This window comes from Rattus norvegicus, chromosome 2 (assembly GCF_021556685.1).
Source record: "Rattus norvegicus strain SHRSP/BbbUtx chromosome 2, alternate assembly SHRSP_T2T, whole genome shotgun sequence".
Taxonomy (NCBI): Eukaryota; Metazoa; Chordata; class Mammalia; order Rodentia; family Muridae; genus Rattus; species Rattus norvegicus.
In genome coordinates, this window is record NC_141535.1 from 191,344,424 (window position 1) to 191,371,085 (window position 26,662).

At 49.0% G+C, this 26,662-nt stretch overlaps 1 protein-coding gene across 2 annotated transcripts; it reads right to left on the bottom strand.

The window, feature by feature from the left end:
• Mab21l3 (mab-21 like 3) lies at window positions 1-23,005 on the bottom strand. 2 transcript variants are annotated; one of them, NM_001106456.1, is given in 7 exon segments: window positions 1-2,635; window positions 5,544-5,738; window positions 6,276-6,454; window positions 10,088-10,379; window positions 13,534-13,674; window positions 21,644-21,903; window positions 22,435-22,663. In NM_001106456.1, coding segments are annotated over 6 exon segments (1,290 nt in total). In that variant the 5' UTR covers window positions 21,893-21,903; window positions 22,435-22,663; the 3' UTR covers window positions 1-2,401.
• Between the last annotated feature and the right edge of the window lie 3,657 nt (window positions 23,006-26,662).

The following is a 26,662-nucleotide window of genomic DNA, read 5'->3' on the forward strand; positions in this document are numbered from 1 at the left end:
AACCTTTTAAAACTATGATTTACTGAGTGATTATCTGGGGTTCTCACTATTTTGTTGTAGCACTTTTGAAAAAAAGAAAACAATATTGATTTTTCACTAAAACATAATCAGAAGTGGTGGTACAGGACTATCATTCCAGCGACTTGGGAAGCTGAGGCAGGAGGATCGCAAGTTCAAAGCTTGCCCGAGTTACAGGGTAAGTTCAAAGCCAGCTTGGGAAATGTCATGGGATGGAGAAAGGACAGCTGATGGATGGGGTGGAGTGTTGTGGACTGCTGTCTTCAGCTACAATGTAGTCATGATACTATTCAACACTCAGATGCCATGTTCACTCATACAAGATTGGACTGCCACCATTCTGTCACAAGTTCCCATTCCTTTCTGATGATTTATAAGCGGTTAATGGCAGTTCCTTCAGTGGTGTAGCCACTAGAAGGTGCCCATTCTCTGTAACTTGTCTCTGACCCATGTTTCTGGATAAAACCCTTAGTAAAGTCATTGGCTTACATACATGCGCACACACACATACACAAAATTTATACATGCACGAAAATAACACATGAAACAAATCATTAAGTGTAATTAATATATTCTAATAAAAAACACTAATAAAAAAATAGAGCCATCCTGGGCAACTTAGTGAGATCCAGCCTCTAAATAAAAGGTCAATGCAGCTCATTGGCAGGGCACACGCTCAGCACGTCAAAGGTTTAGGGCTCAGCCTTCCACATGCAGGTTTCTTCAAAGCCTCCAAAGCAGTGTTTGTGCCTTTAAGAATATTACTTTGTTAAGCAAATTTAGGGAGAATGTTCAAAATTCACAAAGGATTCCCTGGAATTGAGAAGCATTAGTGTAGAACTAAAGGAAAATTCCACAAGCTACACCCCTCCCCTAAGAAAAATTCCCCTGCCGGGAATTCCACCAGTTACCCATTTGTGGTTTTATGACCTAGTTATACCCTGTCCTCGTGGTCCTATGACCAGCAGGTGGTAGTCTCATGACAAGCAGGACTGTCAGGGACTTTCTACCACCCAAAACCACAGCATTGCTCCAGTCACCAAAGACAATGTGACCATGATGTGAACCAATGAAGTTAAAGGGCAAATGGTTCCAACCAATCCTTGTGTGCCTCGATGTACCCATCCCCATTCCTGTGGTTTTTTTGTGGCTTTTGTGCTTAAAAGTAGCCTGTATCTGTAGGACAGGGTTCTTCTCCTTCTCCTGCTTGAAGGCTGAGGAACCCTGGTGCGCCGGAATCAATAAACCTCTTGCTGATTGCATCGAATCTCGGCTCTGGTTGTCTTTGGGGACGAGCAGATCTTTGGTGGTCGTCCTTCGGATCCAACATTAGGAAAATGTCAAAGGAAGCCATTTGCTCTAAGAGCACAATCCCCAGACTGTACAGATGTGTGATGCTGTGGGGCTTGAAATTCTCTGAAGAGTAAGGACCTCCGCACCTCCTGACACAGTCACCAGAGCCACCATCTGAAATGTGTTTCAGACCACGAAATCTTTCTTCTTGTTGTAGGTAAATATTGCACCTTTGATCCCAGGACCCAACAGTACTGGTTCAGCCCTAGCTTCACACAGCCAGAGATGCCTGCCCACCCACCCCAGCCTGCCTGAGGTCACCATTCTGGCCTCTCTTAGCAGTCCACACTCTCTCCCTCACTCCTTCTGTGTTTGGTGACCGACTTTATCAATCTGCTGTTCGCTTTCTGTCTTCTCCAGTGAGTCTTCTTCATTTCTGTATTCTCAGTGCTTAGTGTGTATTTATGTGTCAGTGAGTGACTGAACAGGTTGAGCTAACATCCAGATGTGAAGGACATGGAGGGGATCCATGCAGGGCTACAGCACAGAGCTCATTCCTGAAATGGAAGCAAGTTTTAGGCCTGACCGTGGCAGAGTGACAGGTAGAGAGAATTCCAGCTGCATCCTTCTCTAGGATTTTCCCTAAGCCTCACGATGACTCCCCACACTTGAGAGAGGGGCAGCAGAACAGCTCAGGAGCCTGGACCCCTGGCCTCTGCTTGGAGCTGAAGCACAGAGTCATGAAGGACAGCAGTCACCGATGAGCTGTCTGTCATTGTATGGGTTCTGGTCCAGCCAGCTGGAGAATTCACGAGCAGCAGGCTAAAGCCTGGCCTGCCCTGAGTCTACCTCCTGAGCAAGGAAAATCAGTCACTAGGGAAGCTGGGTGAGAGCTGTCCCCAGGAGAGGTAGGGAAGCTGAAATGCTTGTGTGGCCAGGGGCAGGAGCAGTTTTGTCTCTCGTGAGCTGGGCTGACTCATTCTGTCATTGGCGGTCTCTCTCTAGCATCAGATCCCGGCAGCTGTCAAAGGAACCACCCTGAGAACCAAGTCAAGCAGGAAGAAATGAAGCAAGGCTTCCCGGGACCATCTCAGGGCAGCTCGAGCTGTGGATTCTTTAGGAAGAAGGCCACTTTCTGGGCCACAGCATCCAGCTCACTTGGGTTAGCTGACTGAAAGAGGTTGCTCTTTGGAACAAAGTAGTGCTTCAGGAAGTGCTGGCTCACGCATCTGTGCAGCTTCCGGACGAGGCGCAGGAACGCTTGGTGGAAGACCTGCCAGTCCTTGAGGTGGGGGTATTTCTCACAAGTCCAGAAGAGCACGGTCTGTGGAAGAGAGACATTGGGAACAAGTTGAGTTTACATGGGAGGAGGAACAAGGCATCCTGGGAAAACTGGATTCACCAGGAACTAATGACCCATTGCTTCACCTGGGCCTGGGGCTCACCTAACTGGCTCGTACCTCCAAGTTATTCTCTCTTGCTTTCCTCTGACATCCCAACCATCAACACTCTCCTGGTGAGTCATACCACCATCCAAGCAGAGGCCCCCTGCCTCCTAGCAGGGATACATGGAAGCCCTCATCTCCCAGACCAGAGAGTTCTGTCAATATGGCGGTCTCTTCTCTGTATCCACCACTCTCTCACAGGCTTCTGCCTCTCAGGAACCCTACAGGAGCGACTCACCTCTTAGAAGTGGCCACCTTCTCGGCCTGGTCAGAGCTATTTGCTCTCCCATGGCCAGCTTCTCCCCTGCAGGCCTTGCTTAATTCCTCTCTTCCCACTCACTCTGTCCCTTCACCCACTCCAGTGGGGAGCCTTCTGCCACTAATCCTGAATGCTACCCTCTTAGCCCAAGATCTCCAAGCATCAAACCATAGGCCCTTTCAGCCTCACCCCTGCTTGTCTGCCAGTGGGTCAGAAAGTTAGTGGCCCTCACCCTCCCTCTCTAACCAACTCTTCTTTTGGCCTCTGAGACAATGGTCTTCCAAGCCTTCTCCTCTCAACCCAGCTACTCCTCTGCACTGCACGTATCTGTGCTTTGGGGATTCCTGAGGGTCCCTCCCTGTTCTTGCCTCTCCCCCACCTAGTGCTCAGAGCAGAGCCACCTTCTGAGTAAGATGGAGGACTCACATGGTACCTTCTCCAGCCCAGACTCTGCCTCTGACCTGCTTAGTCTTGGGTATTGGCAAGTTACCTCAGTTTCAACATGCCCAGGCTGAGCTCATGGCCTTTGCCACAAACCTGCTCCGCCTTTATACCGGCGTATCCAGCCAGCTGTGCCAGATACAACCTGGGGCAGTGTCACTCACAACTCAACCTCCCATCTTCCTGCTCATTGGCCTCTCAGACCTGCCACTCAGCTTCACCTCCCTCCCACCGTCCTCCCCACCACACTTTGGTGGCAGTCTAACCTGTCTGTGCCTTCCAATTACCAGCCAATCTGAAGTTCTTTGTAAAATACAAATTTTCATTGTCTTTTTATCAAAATAACAGTTCCTCTCACTGGTGGCTAAAAATACAAGACAGGGTCTCACTATGTAGCCCTGGCTGGCCTGAAGCTGTGTAGGCTAGGCTAGCCCATTCATATTCCCAGACATCCTTCTGCTCTTGCTGGTCACGTGGGCACCTGGCTAAGGATGCGCTCCTTACCACGCTCTGCGAGGCTCGGTCCCTGCCTTGCTTGCCATCCTTTCGACTGACACTGGTGTCAAGAACAGTACGGAATCAGGCCAAGTGTCACCAACAGCGACAGACAGGGAAAACAGGGCACTAAGACACAATGGAGGACTGTTCATCCAGAAAGAATGAAACCCTGTCCTCTACAGCCATATGGAAGGACATGTGTTAGGTAGAATGAACCAGACTTGGAAAGATGGACACTGCGTGTTCCTTCCCACATGTGGAAACTAAAAGATAAAGTCGATCTGAATACGGTAGGAGGAGGGCTGGGAATCTGGAGAGGGGTGGGGTGAAGGGGGGTTGGGTAGGGATGGGGTGAAGGGGGTGGGGTGAGGAGGGTTGGGGTGAGGGGGTGGGCAAGGGGGTTGGGGTGGGGTAAGGGATTGGGGAGGGACAGGGTGGGGGGAAGGGGGCAGTGCAAAGGGAGGTTGGATGTGGGTGATGTACCTTGTCCACATATGCAAAGGTGTCACACCAAACCCAATTATATATGCAATTAAACATGGCAACCAAAAGTAATCAGTTTTAAAAGAGTGTATATTTGAAGTCCTGGATGGATGAACACTTGATGCTCATCTGCTCACCCAGAGGACCTGAGCTCAGTCCCCAGGACTCCTCAGGCAGCTCACAATGGCCTATAAACCAGCTCCAGGATCTGACGCCCTCTCCTGGCCTCCTAGTGCACCTGCACACACATAGCGTATACTTACACAGACACATATACAGAAGTAAAGAAATTAGAATATTAAAGAGATCCTACACTCTGTGGTTACTGCGGTATTATTCACACTAGCCCAGAAAAAATGACTAACCTAAGTGTCCATCCACAAAAGAATAAAGAAAACGTGGTACGTCTACACAGTGGAATACTGCTCATCCACGGACATCCTGTCACACGCGGCAGCGTGGAGGAGGTGGGGAGCCCAGGAGATAAGGAAGCAGACGGCAGATGAACACTGCACACTCTGTCACATGAGCACTGATACAGTGGGGTCCACAAAAGAAGACAGCAGTTGTGAGAAGGTAGGAAGGAAGGGAGAAGGGACAAAGGAAGGTTGGACGGTTCCACCAAAATCCATGGCGGGAACACATTTACACGCTCTCCAGCATGGCAGCAGGCCTGCAGTTTACAGCCATTCAGTTTTTTGAAATAACTAGGGGAGTTCAAAGACACACAGATGGGATAAACATTCCAGAGGGGAACGCTCATCACCTGGCTTTACATGGTGGATGTTTGGTGTGTCTCAACTCTACACCTCACAAATGTGATGGGATACAATGTGCTAATTTGTTCAATAAATCCTAGTGTTACGAAAGGAGGAGGGAACGGGGCTGAGAAGCAGAGGTCAGGAAGGCAGGAAAGAAAACCTAGTTGCTATGATGCACAGCTGGGGTTGGTGTCTCCATGAGCAGAGACGCATGTGGTGTGGAGATCTGGGAATTGAAAGCAGTTCCCATGACTCTATCCTGATCCCATCACACATACACTGGGACCTACCTAGAGACAGCTGCCCCAACAGCCCTCCCCCACCCCCTGCCACACCCGTGCTCACCTGCAGGTGGTGGGTGGTGATGACCGGCCTCCTCCCTGGACACCACACATCCTCCTTCAGCTGCCTCAGGACCTGAAAACACCGCCTGCGGCAGCCTCCATCTTCATCCAGCTGCTCACACAGCACCCGCTCTGCCTGGGAGAAGCTCAGCTGCCAGTGATAGGTGGACTGGGCCACCAAGTTAAACCCAAATGACTGAAAACAAAGAAGGATAGGAAGTGAGACACAGGAAGCTGGCTCACGTGGAGAACAGCTCAGACAGCTGGAGGGACCCATTGCCCACATCTTGTGGTATGTCTATACGATGGAATATTATTCAGCCAATAAAAAGAATCAAATTCAGTCATTCACAGGGGCAAGGATGGGATTGGAGTTTAATATGCATAATGTAATAAGCTAGAAAAAGACAAACACACACTGACTATTCTCACTCAAATGTGGATGCCAAAACACTGAGGCCTAAAGGCATCATGGGAGAATGCAAAGCATCTTGGTACACTCAGGGAGCAGGGGTGGCTCAGACCCCTTGATGGCAGTTGTTTCTACCAATGTCAAAGCCCTAGAGGACTTACCAGCTTTCGCCTATGGGTTTCTGATAAGAAACCTGCATTTCTGACAAGCTCAGTCAGTGCTGCCATGGTGGGAGGGACACTACATGCTCAGTAATGTGCTCAATGTTATTGGCAAAGCTCATGGCACTCTACCAAATGAACCCCATCTGCTCACCCATACCTTGATGCACTCCACTCTCTCTGGGGAAGGCCACCGCTTCAGACACCGAGGCCACTGGGCTTTCTCAGGCCAGGTGGTGGGGATTTCCACAGTGGGGGCCAGCTCCAGTTCCACCTGGCCTGTGGACGTTTCCACAGCAACCCAAACAGTAGTGCGTTTTTCTAGCACAGTGACTTTGCCTGATGGGAGAGAACCAGAGGGACACTTGAGAAGAGAAAGCCTTGCTCTGCACAAGCAGCAGGGCCGGAAGCAGTGAGCAAATGCTCTGGAAGCTGTAAGTGCGACTGTCAGTGTCAGTTCTGTAGACACCAGACAGTCTGCCCCATCACAGTGTCACAAGGAAGGCTCATGCGGGTGGGTCTTTGCCTTTTCTCCCCACAACTCCAAAGCTTTGAAGCACATATTATTTTGGGGTGTGTGCGTGTGCACACGCACGTGTTTTGTGTTATGCTGGAGATCATGTATGCATGCATATGTGAGTGTCGGGGGAGACTCCACCTAGGGCCTCAACGCTGATCACAATACCTCTGGGTTATAACCCAGCAGGTTTCCATTCAAATTGATAGATAGGTTCTTTTCAGAAAGTTCAATGAAGGAAGGTCAGAGAATAAGATGGAAAAGAAGTGTACTGGTTATTGTGAGATGGAATCTAACATTTCTGTCTCAGTGCTGGTTTAGCAGGGATCCCTGTGCAGGTGAGGGTAAGGACTTCGATCTCATGTCAGGAAGGTTGGCACTGACCCCACCCTTCCCTGGGTGCCTTCCAGGGGAGTCCTACTAACCTGCTTTTCATTTGAATCAGTCTCTTGGTCACAGCTGGAAGGGTCAGGTGAGTGGGAGGGGTCACAGCTGGAAGGAGCCAGGTGAGTGGGAGGGGTCACAGCTGGAAGGGGCCAGGTGAGTGGGAGGGGTCACAGCTGGAAGGGGCCAGGTGAGTAGGAGGGGTCACAGCTGGAAGGGGCCAGGTGGGTGGGAGGGGTCACAGCTGGAAGGGGCCAGGTGAGTGGAAGGGGTCACAGCTGGAAGGGGCCAGGTGAGTGGGAGGGGTCACAGCTGGAAGGGGCCAGGTGGGTGGGAGGGGTCACAGCTGGAAGGGGCCAGGTGGGTGGGAGGGGTCACAGCTGGAAGGGGCCAGGTGAGTGGGAGGGGTCACAGCTGGAAGGGGCCAGGTGGGTAGGAGGGGTCACAGCTGGAAGGGGCCAGGTGGGTGGGAGGGGTCACAGCTGGAAGGGGCCAGGTGAATGGAAGGGAGTTTCCGTTATTTCATTTTCCAAGCAGGCACAGAAGAAGAAATGTGTGGTGAGTTTTCCAGCTCATGAGCCAGCCTGACCTCATTGCCAGGGGTTCTCTTTTCAAAACAATGGATTTTTATTTTATTTTAATCTATGTGTATTTGTGCGCCTGAACAAGTTTCTGTGCACTACATACATGTAGCAGCCTGCAGAGGCCTGAAGAAAGTATCAGATCCCTTGGAACTAGAGATAACAGACTGGATCCTGGGGACTGATCCCAGGTCCTCTACAAGAGCAGCAAGTGCTTCTAACCACTGAGCATCTCTCCAGCCCCAACACATGGGTGATTTGGACTTTTTCTTTTTTGGCTTTGTTACAGATAAGGGTGGGTATCTTGAACTAAGGTCTGTCATTTCAGTCTTTCCTTCTTAGGGGAAAGGAAGCTGTAAACTGTGTTTGACTGTTCTGGGGAAAGCAAGCTGTCCTGAGCTAGGTGTGATAAATGGCCCATGGTCTACATCTCACCAGAGAGGCCCCGACAAGACATGGATAAGGAGTGTGGCTTCAGCTTTAGTCACTGAAAGTGCCACACTGGCCTGGCCCTGCTTGCCGCTCCCATCCCAACTTTCACTAGTGGAGCATCTCTGAAGGTTAGCATTGAACTTGGAGCTGGGCTGCCTGGACTACTCTCTGCTTCTGCAGATGTGTGTGGCTCTAGTGCGTGACCCTCAGGCAGCTTCAGAAAAGAACTCTTTCTCTTCTCTCCCTCCCTCACTCCCTCCCTTCCTTCTTTCCTTCCTCCTTCTCCTCCTCTTTTTTTTTTTTTTTGTTTTTTTAATTTTAACAAGGTCTCCAGTATCCCAGGCTGGCCTTGAATTTTCTATGCAGCAAACAGATGGCTTTGAATTTCTGACCCTCCCTCTCTCCACCTCCCAGAGTGCAGTGATCAGAGGTGCACCAACGTGACAGATGTACGCAGTGCCGGTGATCGAATCCCAGGTGTTGTCCATGCCAGGCAAATATTCCACCAGCTAAGCTGCATGTTACCCCAGTCTCAGGTTGCCACAAGAATTAAATATCCACACAAGCGCCTTCTATAGCACCCATGAGATATGACCAGGATGGGGGACTTTCAGAGCTATTCTGTTCAGACAAACATTTACAAATGTATCATCTGACACCGAGTTCTGTAGCTTGTGTAATTTTTCATAAGATGTGCGTGCTCGCGTGTGTCTCGCTTGGCAGGGGCTGCATGCAGTCTGCCAGGCACAGGTGCCATCATGGACTGGACCAATTTTCTTGGATAGTTAGATTTCTTTTTTCCTAGTTGGTTACCGTTTTCAAACCTAGAGCAGAGGATCTTCTTGGTCACAGTTCTTTGTGTGTTTGCAAAAGCTTATTTGTTGAATGGCCAGGTAAGCACTTCATAAAGATAAATAATGGACAAGTTGTCCTTTAAAAGTGAAATGCTCCCAAGAACAGGAGAAAGCCCATCTCACCTGACCCACCCAACCCCACAGGGCCACCCTGCTCAGACTTCTGATAGCTGTTAATCTGCTCGGAATTTTAATGCTCCTATTGTTGTTGGGATTCTTTGTCATTGTTGTTTTCCTTCAGATTTATTTGTAATTATATGATGTGTGTATTACGTACACACGCATGCAGGTACCCATGGAGGCCAGCAGAGGGCATCAGATCCTCTGGAGCTGGAGTTAAAGTGGACGTGAGTCACCTGAGATGGGTGCTGGGAACTGAACTCGGGTCTTCTGCAAGTGCAGCCCCTGCTCTTAACTGTGCATCTCTCTGGCCCCAAATATTTAATTTTATAAGATAGGTTCTCACTATGTAACCCTGGATGGCTTCAAACTTGTAGTAATTCTCCTGCCTCAGCCTTCCCAGTGCTGGGATTACAGGCACGCACCAGCCACACTGTGCCTGGCATCTGCTGGAATTTTTAACATTTATATTACATATTAACTATTTATATTCTTCCCCCAAGATCCCTGTGCTTGTGTGGTTGGTCTTTCCTTCCTTTCTGGTTTCTGTTTGTGTGCCATTATTTCTGTTCATCAGCTCACCTTCCTCACCGGTTTATAACTACTTTCATAATTAAGGAACTTAGTCAGTTTTTCCACGTGCGCATGTGTGTTTATGTGTGTGCATCTGTGTGTGCATAAGTCACCCTGTGCTTATTGTGGCTTCAGTGTTTGCAGTTGTGAAGGTCAGTGTGTCCTCAGGCTTCTGCTGTGGTAGCTTGGTGCTTTCCAGGCATCCAGTCTCCACACCCTGCGTGCAGTCAGTCAGATGCTTGGTATTGCACAGAAATGTGCTGATAACCATGGTCTGGGGTGTGAGTAATCTGCTGCTTTAGATAAGTGCAATGAGTCTGGGGATGAGGAGCAAACCCACAGCCTGAGGTGTGTTTGTCAGGACGGTAATTTCTAAGTCATAGACGTTCAGGAGAATGAATCCCTGCCCTGGGGGTTTCATTAACAGACTAGTGCCCCCTCCCCCACCATCGCCAGAGAGCAAAAGGTGACTGGCTATAGCTCCCCTCTCCCTTCCCCTTGACCAGCTCACCTGAGAGGTGACAGGTTCTCACGGCATTTTCCACCAGCATCCGGAATATCTGGAGGACTTTGGCTGGCACAATGTCCCCCTCAATGTTCACGTCCGCCTTGTGCCATTGCCAGAGGGTCTTCATGAACGTCTCAGTCTCCAGCCATTGTTGCAGGCCCTCGGGGTCCCGCAGAGGGCAGGAGAGCTTGGTGCCTTGCAAGCTGTAGTATCTCCAGCGTGGTGTCCGGACCCCCTTGTACCCTGCGAGGCCTCTCAGTGGGACAGTGACGTGGAAGAGGCTGGGGGCCAAAACCTGAGGTCAGAAGCAGAGAGAAGGAACTGAGCTCACACCCTGGGGGAGGCGATTGGCAGAGGGGTGCAGACCTGTCCAGTCAGGCAGCTCAAGTGACCGTGCAACCCTCAGCAATGTGATGAGGTGTGCAGAACACGCCTGGGGATCGCTGAGAAGTACGTTTTTTTGTTTTGTTTTGCCACTGACCCACGTGGGGCTGTGGCAGACAGCGTGACTTGACTCAAGGAGCTCTGGGGTTTGTGAGGCCACAAGTTAAGCATGAAGAAAACCCAGAACTCTGGAGGGAACCCGAAGTTCAGGAGAAGAAAGGAAAGCAGAAATAAATCCATTGAGCCTCACACACAACCCAAATCTCTGGCTGTGCCCATCCCTTCCCTGAAGTCACACCAACAGGTAACTCGGATGCCACTTCCCCATTGAGGGACCTAAAGCTCAGAGGGGCTCCAGACCACCTGGGGAGACTGACAGGGAATGGAAGAGGAGAAACTTTGAGTTCTTGTGGCAGTTTGTTCAATGGTTCTAGCCTTGGGGTAGCTGAGCATTCTGGTATTAAGGAGAATGTGACAGGGCTTTAAAGTGTCATGCTTTCTTCTTGTCTGTCACCATGACCCAGGGTCAGTGTGAATGACTAACCCTTACAGAATCCAAGGTGAGAAGAAAGTCTGTCTGTCTGGACAATGTGAGCCATTGAGATGATTCTGCGTTCGGTGGGAAAATGGATGTAAATCCACCCACTCCTGCTTTCCAGAAACCAGTTAAGCAGTCCAGGAAGAGAGCAGGCAGGCATACAAGGCAAAGGACACAGTAAACTGGGTAACAGTGTGGCTATTCCCGAGGGACCCTGAACTCTGTCTGTGCCCAGGCAGCTGCCTGCCTGCCTCTTTGTTCATCCAGCTACATCTTCTTTGAAGAAAGTTATAGAAAATCCAACAATAGCAAACTTTGGTCCCTGGTCTGGCAGTGACCAACTCAACGGCAACTGACCCCACCTCGCTTTCAGAGAACATTCGAAGCTTTAGATGATGATACCATATGACTTCTGGTGTTCAGAGGTTGGATTAAACAGGGAGGTCAGACACCTAAACTACAAATGCAAAGCGTTCACGTGATTTGAGTCCACTTGCACGTGAGTTTCGGGGCTGGACAGGCGGGTCTGCCAACACAGTGCTTGTCATATGAGCGCCAACCGCCAGCACCTCCCAAGAGTCAGGTGTGAAGCTGCACTGGGGAGGCAGAAACAGGGGGGTCCCTAGGGCTTGTTGACTATATCCACTATCAGTGAATCAGGGAGCCCCAGGTTCAGTGGGAGACATTGTCTCAAAATGTAAATCCAGGGCCACCAAGAAGACAGCCCAGGCTGCCTTCTACAGCTTCCACAGGTACAGCCACACACACGGAGCACACTCCTGAACAGATATATCCACCCACACCCACATTCCCCCAACAACAACACGAGATAAAACTACTGCATTTCCAGTCACACAAACGCTGAGCAGAAAAGACTTGTCCAATTTAGTCCAAGGTAAAATTAAAGACGTTTTATGTGTCTTTTGTTTTGTTTGGCTTTTTTAAACAGGGTTTCCCATATCTCAGGCTGGTGTCAAATTTGATCTGGATGTTCCCTCAGAGCTCAGGTCCCCAGGTGAGGGCACTATTTGGAGAGGTAGCTGGAGGAAGTATGAGTATGAGTATGTGGGGGTGGGGGTGAACTCTGAGAGTTCAGAACCTGCCTCTACTTCCAGTTCACTCTACTTCATGCTTGTGGTTGAAGACCCACTGTGTGCTCCCACTGCCTCACCTACTGTGTGCTTAGCCACCAAAATAAGCTCAAAAGAATTATTCCTTCCATAGGTGTCTTTGGCCACAGTATTTTATCAGAGCAACAGTAGAGTAAAACAGCACACTAAAACAGATGTCAAAGGTGACCAAGCACCCTATCCTCCAACCTTTGATTCCATGTGTCGAGGTCACAGGTATGCTGGGGATCGAACCCAGGGCTTTGAGCATGCCAGGCAAGCATTTACCAACTAAGCTATATCTGCAATCCCATTTCAAAGCTTAATATACAGGACATAATGTTAGTTTAACACGGGATATATTTTGAGCTATCAATCTAACTAGGCCCATATAAGGGAACGCTTGTGGCTCAGGTCTGGGGAGAGTGATGCAGTGTTGCTCTCTCTAGTCCTGAGCTGTATTTGCCTGATTGAGACTGACCTGGGAAGGAAGACGTGGACAAGCGTTCTAAAACGACAGGATCAATGCTAGTCTTACAATCTTCACCCTAGAATCAGTTTCCCAAAATCTGATTCTGCCTCAAAATCCACAAGTCTTAGAACCTTGTGAGTGGACCTTGTATCCACCAGCCTGAGGTGCATGGGGCCAGTCACACTTCTTGGTGCCAGGTTCTTTCTTCATAGGCTGAATGTGCATACACTAGGCCTTAAAATCAAGGATCTTACAGACTGGTGGGAAAACATGAAAAACTAATGCTAGGTGAAAGAGGTTTGTATGCAGAAAAACGGAGATCAAGAGTAGTGAGGATTCAGAGGGACACAGAGCCTCCCTTCCTGTTTCTCAGGGGAGAAGAGCATGTCCTGCTGACAGGCTGAGTGGGTTAGGGTCTGAGAGAGATCCCTGCTGACTGCCATGCACTGGTCTGGGTGGTTAGCCTCAGTGGGATCCCTCAGCAGGGAGGGGCCACAATGCACTCCTACAGTTAGTTCCTCAGAGCTGCCTCAGAGCCCTAGTCTATCACCTTCAAAGGCTTCCCCACTGGTTCCCTCACCTTCCCCTGCCTAGCTTCTCATCTATTCAGTTGTGTTTAACAAATGAGCAGATGCTTAACTGAGCTTGGGCCCCAGGCAGCATGCTTCACCATCAGTCTTTGGAGTGAGATCTGGCCTTAGGGCCAAACAGGAATCAGTCAAGCCCTTTGGCTTCCTCAACCCTAGCTTCTGTGGTCTAGGAGTGTGTGGACTCTCACAAGAGAAACTTCATGTTTCATGTGTGTAAACTGTGCCTGGAGCAGCTGTGGAAACCTGGGGCAGAACTATGTTTTCAGTAGCCTAAGTACCTCTCACACATAGAGTCCCTCCTGTACAAGGGTTTGGGTGCTTCCTGGAGCTCCTCAGAGAGGGAGAGCCTTGCTTACCTTAATGCTGTCATTGTATGTGTCAGAGGCAGGTACTGCTTCGAATCGACTGTCGTGGTGGCTGATTTCTGTAGTCAGAAGGTGGACGATTTTCTGTACCTCTTCCACTGTCTGAGAAATCTGCTGTTGCCTCAGGTCCATCTGGGTGTGAGGAGATCAGGAAAACAGTTACAGAGCCCGGGAAGGCACCAGCACACAGGTGACAAAGCAAAGACATAGCAGAGTGACGCCTGACCCAAGTTCAGGGCAAAAATCTTGCCCCAGGGCTCAGGACTCCAATGGAGTCGAGCTGCTTTGGCCGGACAGTGACCAACATGACATTGCTTTCTCCTGAAACAGATACTGTTGCTCAATAGTTATCCAGGACTTACTCCTGGGCAGAGTCTGGAAAGGTAACAGCAATTAAAGCAACAGCAAAGGCAGGAGATAAGTGTGGGGCAGTGGGAGGGAGGCACATTGTAGCACACACCTGTAATCCCAGTACATGGGAGATAGAGGCTGGAAGATCAGAAGTTCAGGACCAACCTTGGCTCTGCAGCGAGTTCAAGGCCAGTGTGGGTCACATGAGATGGCCACAGAGCCATCCTTTAGAGAGGCAGAATGCAAGGCTGAGACCACACCCATTTGCACAGGATCCACGGCCCCTAGACTTAGTCCGTGGATAAATATTCATATAGCATTGGCTGTCTGCAAGGTACAGCTTCATGCAGTGTCACAGCAGAGCAGACATGACTATACACTTCCAGCACTGGGGAAGCTACATAAGAGGACAGAAGTGTGAGAGCTCCGTCATGGGGAAGTGTGGGGTGCTGACAGATACAACAGAGAGGGGACCCCCAATCTGCATGCTGAGATCTCTTTGATATGTACAAAGTCCTGTCTTTGGAGAGTAAACTCGTCCGGGCCGGATGGCCAACACTACACTGAGTAGCAAGAGACAAAAATGAGGTCCCTGGCTCTACAGGCTAGAGAATCTCATGGGAAACACCAAATCCACAAAGTTGTCTTTTTAAGGTTTATGCATCTTGCTTGATCTTGAATACGGCAGTTGTATCTGCAGTGTAACAGCTTCTTTTTGGCACTAGTAGCCACTCCCCCATTTCTATTCCTGCCGTGCCCACCCTGAGATAGTCAGTGTGAGTAACAGGGTTGAGGGACACTCTTTGAATGGCTGTGCCCTCTGGGGGTTCTGCACCTTGGTGCACACACAAGGGCAGGATGTCAGAGATAAAGGAGGGTGCTTTGGGGAACCTTTAGTTAAAGGGTCTCACAGATAGAGCTTCCCCTGTGTGCCTAATTCAAGTCCGTTTGGGCAGTTTTCACCGAATGCCCACTTTTTGCCAGAACTATTGACTCCATGGTAAGAGATTTACAGAGTGACAAGTAAGATGAACTAAAATGGTCAGAGTCAGGTGCTGAGGAAAGGCATTCATGGGATGCTGGGGAACAGCAAGAGAACAGCTGTCTAATCTGGAGGCCAAGGGTCCTTCCTGGAGGCAGAAAGTAAGACAGCATTAGCCAGGGGCCAGGGATCTGTATCGGTTGGCAGAGTGAGCCCTGTCCTAACATACACACAGCCCTGGGTTCCACCTCAGCCCTACAGACACTGATTGTGGTGTGCACGGCTGTAGTCCTGGTGCATCAGGAGTAGAAGCAGGAAGATCATTCTTGGCTTCTCAACAAGTCCTGGGATACATGGGACCTTGTCTCTATGTGTGGTGTGTAAGGTGGCAGGGCTGGAAAATAGAGGAGGAGGTCAGGGTCCCACAAGTGTCTGCAGAGTTTCCCAACCAGAGCAGGATGGGGAACTCATGAGGACCAAGGATCACCACTCCTCAAGAAGCTGGACCACGGAGGCAAACAGGTAAAACCCACAAGGCCAGAGGCTTTGTTTCAAACTGACACACCGACTTGGGCATGTTTAAACGGAGAGGGAAGTGCCAGTTGGAGAGGAAGAGGCTGCACACCACGGAGGAGGGATTTCCCAGGAGGAAGGCTCATGCAAATCTCCAGGTACTCACCACATCACTTCAGAGGGAAAGAAGAGGGGGGAGACAGAGGAATGAGAAGGGATGCTGGGAACCGGAGAGATTTCCTGCTTCACAGGGTAGGAGCAAGGCAATATGGAAACAGGAAGCTGGAGAGGTGGCATCTCCCAGGGAATGAGGGATGGCTTGGGTACATGTGCAAAGATGGCCAGGTTGTGGGGGGTCTGGGTGGTCTAGTTGTGAGAGACTGGATCGTGTTCGGCTGGGGTTGTTGAGTTTGGGGTGCGTTAGGTAAGAATAGGAAGGGTGGAAGCTAGGTGGGGTTTTAGTCATTGAAATTTTCCAGCCTGAGGTGGGAATGCATATTTTCAGGCTGCTAGATTACAGGGCACTGAACAGGGTCTAATCTGCTAAATGAGTGTGGTGGGGGGAAATTACATAGGTTCATTACAAGTAACATAATAAAAAGCCATGTGAGGTGTTCTGACGAGGTAGAACACTGCAGTCAGAATGGCTGGCATGGGAGGTCAAGGCTAATAACCTCAAACTCCTCGAATCTTTAAGTTCATGGATCTCGAATGGATCTATCCCATAGAACTCGAATGTGAGAAATCCAATGCACACAAGCACACACGCACATTAAGAAGCTAAGCGTCCTAGGTTGCTTTCCATTTCTATGGAAAAACGTGTGTGATTTGGCTTACACATTCCAATCATATTCTAACAGCAGGGAAGGCGAGGTAGGGACTCAAGCAGAAGCCACGGAAGAGAGCTGCTTACCGCCTGTGCTCTCCAGGGCTTACTCAGCTATCTTTCCTGTACAACCCTGGACCACCTCCCCAGAGGTGGTACTGCTCACGGTGGGCGGCACCCTCCCACACTAATCATCAATCAAGAAAATGCCACCCCAGCCAATGTGATGGAGGCATTTCCTCAACCAACGTTCCCTCTTCAAAATGACCCTAGCTATGTGCTAGGTGCAAATATGCATGGTGGCATATTTCAGCATTTGGGAGGCAGAAGCAGGAGGAATCTCTGATTTGAGTCCAGCTTGGTCTACAGAGTGAGTTCTAGAACAGCCAGGGATACATGGAAAAACCCTGTCTCAAGAAACAAACCAAAACAACAACAGCAACAAAGACAAAAAAGACTTGAACTTTTGTCAAGTAGGAAAAAATAACCAGCACAAAGAGAAGATCCATTATAGTGCTGATATTACCAAGAAGGGACGGGGCAAAGCGCCCAGGGGATCAGCCCGTCTGGGGAGAAAAGCTCTTCATTACGAACTTGACCACAGACTGGGCAGTGACTAGGCAGGACAAGATTGAACACACACTGGAAGGTGCCTATAACCTCTCTCATTATCTGGGTGCTTAGCTCATCGTCCTGATGCGCTCTGATCTGCAGACATGAAAGTCAGCACAGAGGACTCAGCTGTCTAGAAGGTAAGACGACAGATTTTTCTCTGTTACTTCTTACACTTAGGTGCCTTAAACTTAGAACCTCAGAATTATGTCCACGTCAGAATTCATCTTATCTGATATCACCGAGCAGAGCACCAAAGTAGCAGGTGGCTCTCCTATGTCACCCTGGCAATTAGAAGTAGAACTAGACCAAAGGTGCGGGGTTTCCAATGCCATTTCCAGCACTCCCTGCCTGCCACACCCTCCATGACAGTGCTGTGGGCACAGTGGGCCTCGGATCTTCTTCCTGACTAGAGAAGGCCTCAGCCTGCAGTCAGGCCTCATGAAACAAGCCTAGAGCTGCTGTTTTACCGGTGCTACTGACTCTTCTTGTGTGCTACAAGCATACAAAGGTAACCCGGCAGGGGCCAGGCAGTGATGTGGGCATAGACCAGAGTCCCAGACTTGGCTGCTGAAGCAGGGTGCAGTCTCATTAGGTGATGCTTGGCCCGGTTCTCCCACACCACTGGCCATTCCAGCAGTGTCAGGTCCTCACCAGTGCAGAGTATCACCGAGCCATCTATGGACCTCAAATGATGTGCGCTGGGGTTCCCAGGCCCGTGGCAGGTTGTAACCCCAGCCTGGACCCTGGTACTCCCCTGGACTATGACCTTCACTTGTCTTGACTGAACCCGGAGAGATAGAACAAGAGGATTCAGATTCAACTTCTAGGTGAGGAAAAGCAGCGATGGGGCCTGAGAGTGACAGCAGGGAGTGATTTTTGGTGAAAGACAGATGTTTAACCACAGTGCAGGTCCCTCCAAGACCAATTCAGAATCCTTTTTTTTTTTAATAGTCCCTCAGGTGTCAATGAGCTAGCAATACAGACTCCTCACCAAATGTATTTCCAGCAAAGAAAAGCTTGAAAATAAGTATAAGCGGGAAATGAAGAAAACGGATGTGAAACATAATTCAATCAAGCTTGATCTTGGGGGCCTAGTCAGGTTTCACCTACCTTGCTGATAAAGTCTACCGACCAAAAGGGGTCCTTTCTTTCTTTTCAAAGGCTACATTTGTGGTGTGGCAGAGCCTAGTCAAAAACCAAGCCATACTGAATCAACCAGGCACAGAAGGCTGGATGCTCCAAGGTCACACAGAGCAGCAGATGACGCCTTCCCACCACAGTTTTGCCTAGGGCCTCCTCTCCAGGTGTGTCTACGTGCCTGACATCACGTCCTGGTCTCATCCCTGGCTCCCTCCCTCCCTCCCTCTTCCCTCCCTCCCTCCCTCCCAGCCTCTGGCTTATTGTTGACCCACAAGTCATTTGCTACTATTAATAGTTCAGGTTTGTGAATAATTTACTGTTTCAAATATAAAGTATTGGGAATTCAAGACTGTTCCCTGTAACAGCACTGTGCTGACTCACGGTGTCGCAACCCCCTTCCTTGAATTCCGTGGAAGGGCACTTAAGCAGCATGCTGGGAAAAGCTGTTTGGGGCCTGGCTGCATCCAGAGCAGGTGGTCCATGTGCATGAGCCTCAGCCGGGTAGGGGGCAAGGAGGAAAATGGCTGAGAACCTCCTCCCAGACAACAGAAAGCTAGGCTGTTAATCTTGGGATTGCTTGGGTCCAATAATCGGTTACACAGAGTAAACAGGCTCCTTTCCTGTCCTTGAGAGCTTGCCAGTTTAAAGAGAGAAAGACATACATTTAGTGACAGAGGTAGAGGAGACACTGGGCCTTCCTCTCTGCTAAGGCTAATTCTGTGAGGATTGCCTCAACCACCTGGTGTCTGTCCTCCGCATACAGCAGGAGCGGCAGCAGCACTGTGGAGCTGGGGTTTCTCAGTCTTTCCAGGAGCGCCTGGGCCTCCTATGCTGTAGCATATGCTGATGGTTCTTACTTTATAGATGGGGAAAAGGAGGCTCAGGAAATAACTTGCACCAGAGTTAGCAGATGACAGACAGATCATATTTGCTACCTCAGATTCTGCTCCCTAAAAGAAAGCATAGCTGAGCGCAAAACCCCTATGCAATGGGGGTGGGTGGGTAAATGGGTTTCATCACTTGAAACCTAACACATCCTCTAAGCCCTCATCTCCATCCCTTTTCCTTCTCTCATCAAAGCCAAGGCCCCCTTCCTTCACTCTTCAGAGTTCACCATGGCAGCCTGGGGTCTGCTGCACACTGCAGTTAACACCCTGACTGTACACGAAACAGCCCCTTCCTCCTCCGGGTTAAGAACAGACTCTGTAGCGATGGCAGGCCATCCTTTAGGCACACATAGCATTTCTTTCCCTTTTAGCAGAACATCTCTCTGGTTTTGAGCTCCTCCAAACCACAAAGCAGGATTTGATATAAAGCAGGGGTTCCATGTGCGTCTGTGAGATGGAGAACTTCAGCAGAGGGGATTTGATCTCTGGGCCCAGTGAAACCCCAGCGCCTTCACCACATGGCCACAGGACTCCAGCCAAGTCCTTTCACCTCCATGAGCCTCTTTCTTCCTCTATAAAAATGAAGGTTGGTTGATGGCTACCTTAAATAAATGTTATGGGCACCTCAGCCTGTCAACACCTTTTGGTGTGTGTGTGTGTTTGTTTTAATCTCCAAGGGACTCAGAAGATATTTCAGACCACATATTTGCAAGATACTCTGGGAATCCGGAAGGAAAGGAATATCCTCTGAAAAGGTAGAAGGAAACTCCAAGGTTTAAGTCAGCAGCCAAGGCAGGGCTAGGAAAAGTCGGTGCTTAACAAGTGAACAGTATCAGCCCCACAGTCCCCAGGATGACAGAAGTGCTCTGTGCCTGGGTGGTAGAGAACCTTTTAGGCCAACTCTGAGCTGCGTGAGAGAGGATTAAAATGAACCAAAAAGAATTGAAAGAAAGAAAGAAAGAAAGAAAGAAAGAAAGAAAGAAAGAAAGAAAGAGAGGGAAAGAGAGAGAGAAAGAAAGAAAGAGAGAAGCTGGGCCTAAGGTCTGTTTAGGACATAGCTCTTGGGGGCCGAAGAGGCTGACCCACATTTGGAGGCAAGAGATGAACCAGGACCGTGCTGTCAGAACAAGGGGTTGCATCGCTGTCACACACGCTAACAAACACTCAGCCCATGACTTCCAGGCCAGACTTCCAGGCCAGACATAGGGCCTATGGTTGCCAGGTACCCTGATTCTTTTTATCCCCACAGGAGACAGAAGCCTAGATTCCTATGCAGATATATCTCCGTATTTTGAAATGTCTCTGAGAGAAAGCTTTAGAATGTGCTCTAGAGACCAAACAGACCAGGTTGGTCTGGACCAGAATCCAGGTTGGATTCCAAGCCTGGAAAACCATTCACGACTTCCGGTGGTGAGAGTGCCCAGAGACGTCAGAGGACTGGGCAGGGGAAAATGCTTGAATGCCGAGCTAAGAATATTGGAATGTTGTGGTTTTCCAGAAAACATGGGGCTCCAGGAAGATGTTCGCCAACACTGCCTCTGTGTGGAGGAGCACTGGGGAACCACTTCGCTGGAGATTGTTTTTGGTACCGGTAGATTTTCCTTATTCTCCCTTGATGTCTGAAAAGTGCACCCACGTCTCATTGTGATAATAATCTTTGCTTTGTTTATATGTAAAGACACGAAAGCCAGTCCCCCACCTCTCAGTTTGAACCTCTTTGTTTAAACATTAACGATATGCCTTGGAGGCTTCGTGTGTGTGTGTGTGTGTGTGTGTGTGTGTGTGTGTGTGTGTGTGTGTGTAAGTGGAACAATGGCAAAGGTTAAATTAAATAGTATTTAAGGTCCCTACAAAGTCTAACATCAAATGAGCCAAAAACTGAAATTAGCCCCTTTCTTTCTCCCCTCTCCCATTTTCTGTCTGTCTGCCTGCCTATCTGTCTGTCTTCTTTTTTCTTGAGACAAGGTCTCACTATATAGTCCAGGCTAGTCAGGAACCCACTCGATAGACCAGGCTGGCCTTTGAACTCACAGAGATCTGCCTGTCTCTGCCTTCTGAGTGCTGGGACTAAAGGTGGGTACCACCGTGCCCAGCTTGCAAATGAAATAATATTTTTTAAAGATTTTTTAAAAATTTACATGTATAAGTGTTTTTCTTGAATGCATGTCTATGCACCACAAGTGTGCCTGGCGCACGTGGAGACAGAAAACGGCATTAGATCCCCTAGAACTGGAATTACAGATGGTTGTGAGACACCAAATGGATGCTGGGAATCAAACTTGGGTCCTCTAAGAGCAGTTAATTAATGCTCTTAACTGCTGAGCTGTCTCTCCAGCCCCTAAACAATATTTTAAAATCATCGGTTTTGTAGTTAAAATAAAAAAAAAAAACTTTGTCTTAAGTTCTTTGTTTTGTTTTTGTTTTCTTTCTTTTTGTTTTGTTTTGTTTTTTTGCAGGGAGGGGGGGTTGTTTGTATGTTTTTCTTTTTGAGGCAAGGACTCATGTACTCCCAGCTTGTCATTGTGCCTGTGCCTGGCTAGCCATTTCCCAGTGATCCCATTCAGACTTTCATTTTATGGAAAGAAGTCTGAGGCTCAGATAATTAGCTGGCCACATGAACCTCAGAGATAAGACCCAACGGAGTTAACCTCCTCAGTGTGCTGAGGGTAGCTGTCCTATGCTCCTGAGAACCGTCTATGGTCTCCAGAAGCAGGGGATTCCTTCTGATCAGTGTCCGTGGGGTGGAGGATTAGGGGGTGTGCCTAAGAGAGGCCAGCCCTGACTCACCTTACTCAGTAGACAATGGTCTAAGTCTCCCTCTGGAAGACACTTCATGGCTTCTTGGTCATTCCCTGGGAGAGCAGCAACCTTCTGTTTCCTTTCTGGATGGAGGACAAATCTAGTGGGGAGCTTCCTCAGCAATGATACTCTCTGGATGAAACGTCTCTGGAACTGCGAGCATGGACCAGAGACGTGGCTTCTTCTCACCTGCTCACTGCAGGTCTCCTTCCCAACACGGGAGAGTTCATCTGCCATCTTTCAGGGAACTACAGAAAGATTAAAAAGGAGACGTGATGAAAACAAATTGGAGCTTATCCTGTTTTTGTTTTTTTCTTTATCCTGTTGTCCTGACACCAGGTGAACCTTGGTGCCCAGTGTCTTTATATCTCCTTGTCCTTATCTTGTTGACAGTAAATATCCCTCGCCCTCCACTCCTGAAAAGTCTGCAATTGATTTACTTCCTTACCCTAAACAAATAAGAAATTGCAAACAAGCAGCCTGATTTCTCATCATGCCCAGCACAAGCCTTGTCAATCAGATGAGGGCCAGGGCTAGCATTTAGAAAAGCACGAACTCACAGAGACACTTGTGTATACTGAGGCAAGCTCGCACACGCGCGCGCGCACACACACACACACACACACACACACACACACACACACACACACACACACGAGAGAGAGAGAGAGAGAGAGAGAGAGAGAGAGAGAGAGAGAGAGAGAGAGAGAGAGATTGATTAAGATTTACAAACAGGTAGACTCACGTAGAGAAAAGTAGGGCAGAGTCCTGCCTCTCACCTGCTGATCTTAGAATGTGATTTCCTTTTCCCACTTGAACGCTGGCATTCAAAATATACTCAGTATAAACAGTCCCCTTAAGAGTCTAGGACACATCTAGTTTTACCAGTAAAACCCATCCTAGAAAACAGACAGTAAGTTCCCAGTCTGACTGGCTGGGGCTAGTTTTAATACAGGGGGGCAAAATATCCCAGCAGCCTTTATCTTCCTGAAACTCTTGATCCGAAAGACCGACAGCAAAGCAGGCAATCCAGCTCACTTCTAAGCAGGGCTTCCAGGCAGGCAGCTCCCAAACCAACCTCCTCAAAACTCAACCACAGCCAATCCAGCCCTTCCACTCTCTCCCTCGGCCCTGCATTTGCATATCCTCCCAGACAGCTCCAAGTGAGAGCCACATCAGACCCCACCCACCTCCTTCCTCCAGGCGTTGGGGCTGCCTTCTCCCGGCTCCATCTGCACATCCAAGGTCTTATGTGAGTCCTGAAAAGCTGAAGTTCCACAAAGGTTCCCCAGAATCCCCCTCCCCAGTGCCTTGATTTTCCACCTGGTTTTCTGTGTTCTGGAAATCCCCTTCTTTTTACGGCACATGCTCTGAAATGGTCTGGGAATCTCCGTCCCTTGACTTCTGTTACCATGGTCATCATTCTGAATCTACCATGTCTGTTTTTCACCAATGAAACAAGAAGCTCTCCCGTCCAAACCTGCCTTTTGGAATTCTCTCTCCATGTCACTTTCAACTCTGCTGACGTACCCCCACCCCCACCCCCACTCACTCCCCTCCCCACACACATACTCTTGGTTTTACTCTTACTTCTGCTTTTGTTTTTACTTCTGGAATCATTACTGCACGGTCCCTGTCCTTTGTAGGGCCTTTCCCGACCACAATAAAGTTGCCCCAGGTTTCTGGAATCAAATGACCACACCTTCACCATTCTTGCTCTGACGCCGACCCATCTCAGTCACCCGGTACTACAGATTCAAATGTTGCATCTGGAAACTTCTCTTGCTCCAAGGCAGAAAGATAGTTGCCAGGTATGGAGAAGGAAAGGTACTGGGGAACTCAGGGCAGCTGCCAGCACTTGCATTCCCAGGAGGGGCACATCCGAAAATTGGTGCATTGTTTGAACACAGCTTAGAGTCAGAATGGCCCGGTTCCTAGTGGGTAAGGTTCTGCAGCGCAGGGCTACGACACAGACAAGGACTCTGGCAGCTCCTATCAGACAGGCTGAGGAAAACAGGCTTTACCAGCAGATACAGATCTCTAGTTAATTGGACGGACAATAGGTCAGCAAAAGTCTGTTGAGTAAGGGTGTGCCTGAAGCATTGTGTGAAGCCATCAAGAGGGACCTAGTTAATTCAGGTGTACCCCCGTCCTCAGAAAAAAAGAAATCCTCCTTCTTCATAACTTGCCAGTTTGAAATTGGAAGCCAGCTTTAGCTCAATTCAGACAGTAGGGACTGGGCAGACGAGATGGCTTAGCAAATAGAAGCGTCTGCCACCAAGCCAGAGGACCTGGGTTCAATCCCGCCCCACCTCCCAGGACCCACATGGTAGATGGAAAGAGTCAGCTGCCTCAGGTGCGCCCCCACACACATACACAAATAACAGATAAATAAACGTAATAGATTTCAAGGACCAATAACATGTTTAATGCCTGCTTACCAAAGTATTCGTGACATTTTATTGATTTCTAGTTTTGTACTGGAGTCAGGTAGCAAAGTGTGCACACAGAGGTCAGAGGACAAGCTTCGGTGTCAGTCCTTCTACCTCTGCCCTGAGACAGGGTCTTTGGTTATTGGGAACTCTGCCATTCGCTTCCAGGCCTTCTGGGCTCTACCTTCCATTTCTCTGTTGCTGGATCCCAGGCACGTGCCTCTGCACTCAGCTTTTCACATGGGTTCTGGGGAGCTAGCCTCATGTCCTCACGCTTTCGAGACAAGAACCTTATTAACTGAGCCGGTTCAAGTTTTCAAAAATCGTAAATCAAACCTAATATTCACTCTGAGGCATGAAATACCAATGTTTGAAAGTGATGTCTAATTGAGTGGCAGATGTGACGGACGGATCAGAGAAAGATTTGACAGAATGGGATATGCCCTGCTCTGGGGCAGTGCAGAGAGAGAGACAATGAGAGATAGGTTGCAGAGAGAGAACAAGCTAGACACAGGCGAGGGCAGATGGAACCAGAGAACAAGAAGGAGCCAGATTAGAACAGATTACCAACGTTAATATGAGGCCAAACAGAAGAATTCAGTCAGAGGCTGAGAGAGAAGCCAGATGGAATCGGTCATTTTAGAGCAGAGTTTGAGTCAGAACGGCTCGTTTGAACCAGTCATCCAGAGCTCAGGAAGACCTAGAAAGGGTAAACTCATTCAGCAGTAAGTCTCAGGGGCTGAAAACACTCTAGGCCTACGTTAGATCGTACAGAGATCAGAAGCTTCCAGAGCTAGGCCTAGGTTAGCAGACAGAGGCAGTAAACCACGGGGATGAGTTACACCAGGTGAATAAACTACTTTTGCAGTGCTATTCGCTGAAGGCAGAAGGCCTTCCTGTAGTGTATGGGGCCGCTCTCCCGTCTTTCTGTTGCATCATATCACTCAGTGAGTCATTCATCACAGCTCCACTAAAAAGCTGTGTCTTCTCCTCTTGTGGCGAGGTCATTTGACATTTTGTCTGGGTTCAGAAGCAAGGGTTCCCAGACCCACACGCTTGTGTGGGTGAGCAGACCCACACAAATAAGTGTAGACCCTGGAGAAGTAGGAGAAGCTGAGACCTAGGGTGATTTCAGGAGCATATACCCAGGACAGGAGGGGTGGCTCAGTCTTAAAGTCCATGTTCAAGGGTGGGGGTTTAAGTTTGAATCCCAGAACCTGTTTAAAATGCCAAAAATAGTGGTCCATGCTAGTACTGAGGAGATGGAGAAAGGAAGATCCCTAGGGCTTGCTGGTCAGCCCGTCTAGGCCAGCGAGACACCCCGTCTGGAAAAAAAAACGGGGTGGGGGGACCTATGGCTGACCTCTGACCTCCACATTTACAAGAACACAGAGAGAGAGAGAGAGAGAGAGAGCTGACAACAGCCCAGCGGAATAGGAGCAATAACAGCAAAGCAATAGGAGATGTGTCTGCACCTGAGGGAAATCACCTTTCACAGCCTAATGCTGGCAGGAATGCTGAAAAACAGCCCAACGAGAACTTGCTAGGAGCCCAGAGTCCTGTTTCTGTGAAAGCCACCGACTTCATCTGGCTCTGTTTCCTAGCTACTGAGATTATCCCAGTGCTCCAGAAAGAGCAGCACCCCTCACAAAAAAGAAATTGGATGCTTACTTAACTGCAATGGCTCTGCCCCTTGCACAGCTGGAGGTCAGCGAGAGTGGGAAAAGCCAGGCTGTGAGGTCCAGCTTCCACACGGCCAATATGATCCGACTTAGATGCAAAAATTCTAAGAAAATGAGGCTGGAGAGATTGCCCAGCAGTTAAGAGTCCACTGCTTATAGAGGACCTGGGTTTGGTCTGGGCGTCTAGATTCAACAGCTCACAGCTCCCTGTAATTCCAGCTTCCGGAGATCTAGCGCCCTCTTCTGGACTCTGTAGGCACAGCACTCACACCTGTGCGCACCTACGTTCACATAATTTTAAAAAAGATACATTGTTTAAAAAGAGAGGAAGTATGAAAAATGACTCCTTGTAGGCTGCAGAAGGCACATTTCCCAGGTCTGTGTCCGTCCACGTGCACAAGATCACTAGTGTACTTTTCCTCATTCAGTGGACTGAGCCCAGAAATCAGAGCAGACTTTTCTTTCCCCCACAGAGGACAGCCATCAAAGCCATGAAGCTCTTGTTATGACTTGGATAACATTTTATTTTCAAATCAAATACCTCTGCCTATTTAGGGAAAAAAAAGAGAAAAGAACATTGTATTTTCATTCAAAACTCCTCCTGATCCATGATGCTACTCCAGTCATGTGAGGCCATGCTATTTTTAAGTTGCTATCACCAGAGAAAGTAAGAGGGCGAGGAAAGCAGTTCAGGAAGTGGACAGCTTTTTGCTTGGTTTTTTTGTTTGTTTGTTTGTTTGTTTTTCCCTGAGGCCGTCTGGTAACCACTGACCTGCTCACCTCAGTTTCTGGGATGCCTGAGTCAGGAGGAAACACCTGTCTGAGGGAATTCGTCATATCAGCTCTTGGGCAGACACAGGAAAGCCCCTCCCCCACCCCACCCATTGTTGCTT

Excerpts from the sequence above, each read along its gene's own strand:
- Mab21l3 (XM_087619993.1), bottom strand. The coding sequence starts at position 21,892 with ATGGCAGATGAACTCTCCCGTGTTGGGAAGGAGACCTGCAGTGAGCAG. Across the intron at positions 13,675-21,643 it reads ACCATTGTCTACTGAGTAAG|ATGGACCTGAGGCAACAGCA; the intron begins GTGAGTCAGGGC and ends CCTCACACCCAG. Across the intron at positions 5,739-6,275 it reads AGAGAGTGGAGTGCATCAAG|TCATTTGGGTTTAACTTGGT; the intron begins GTATGGGTGAGC and ends CTTTGTTTTCAG.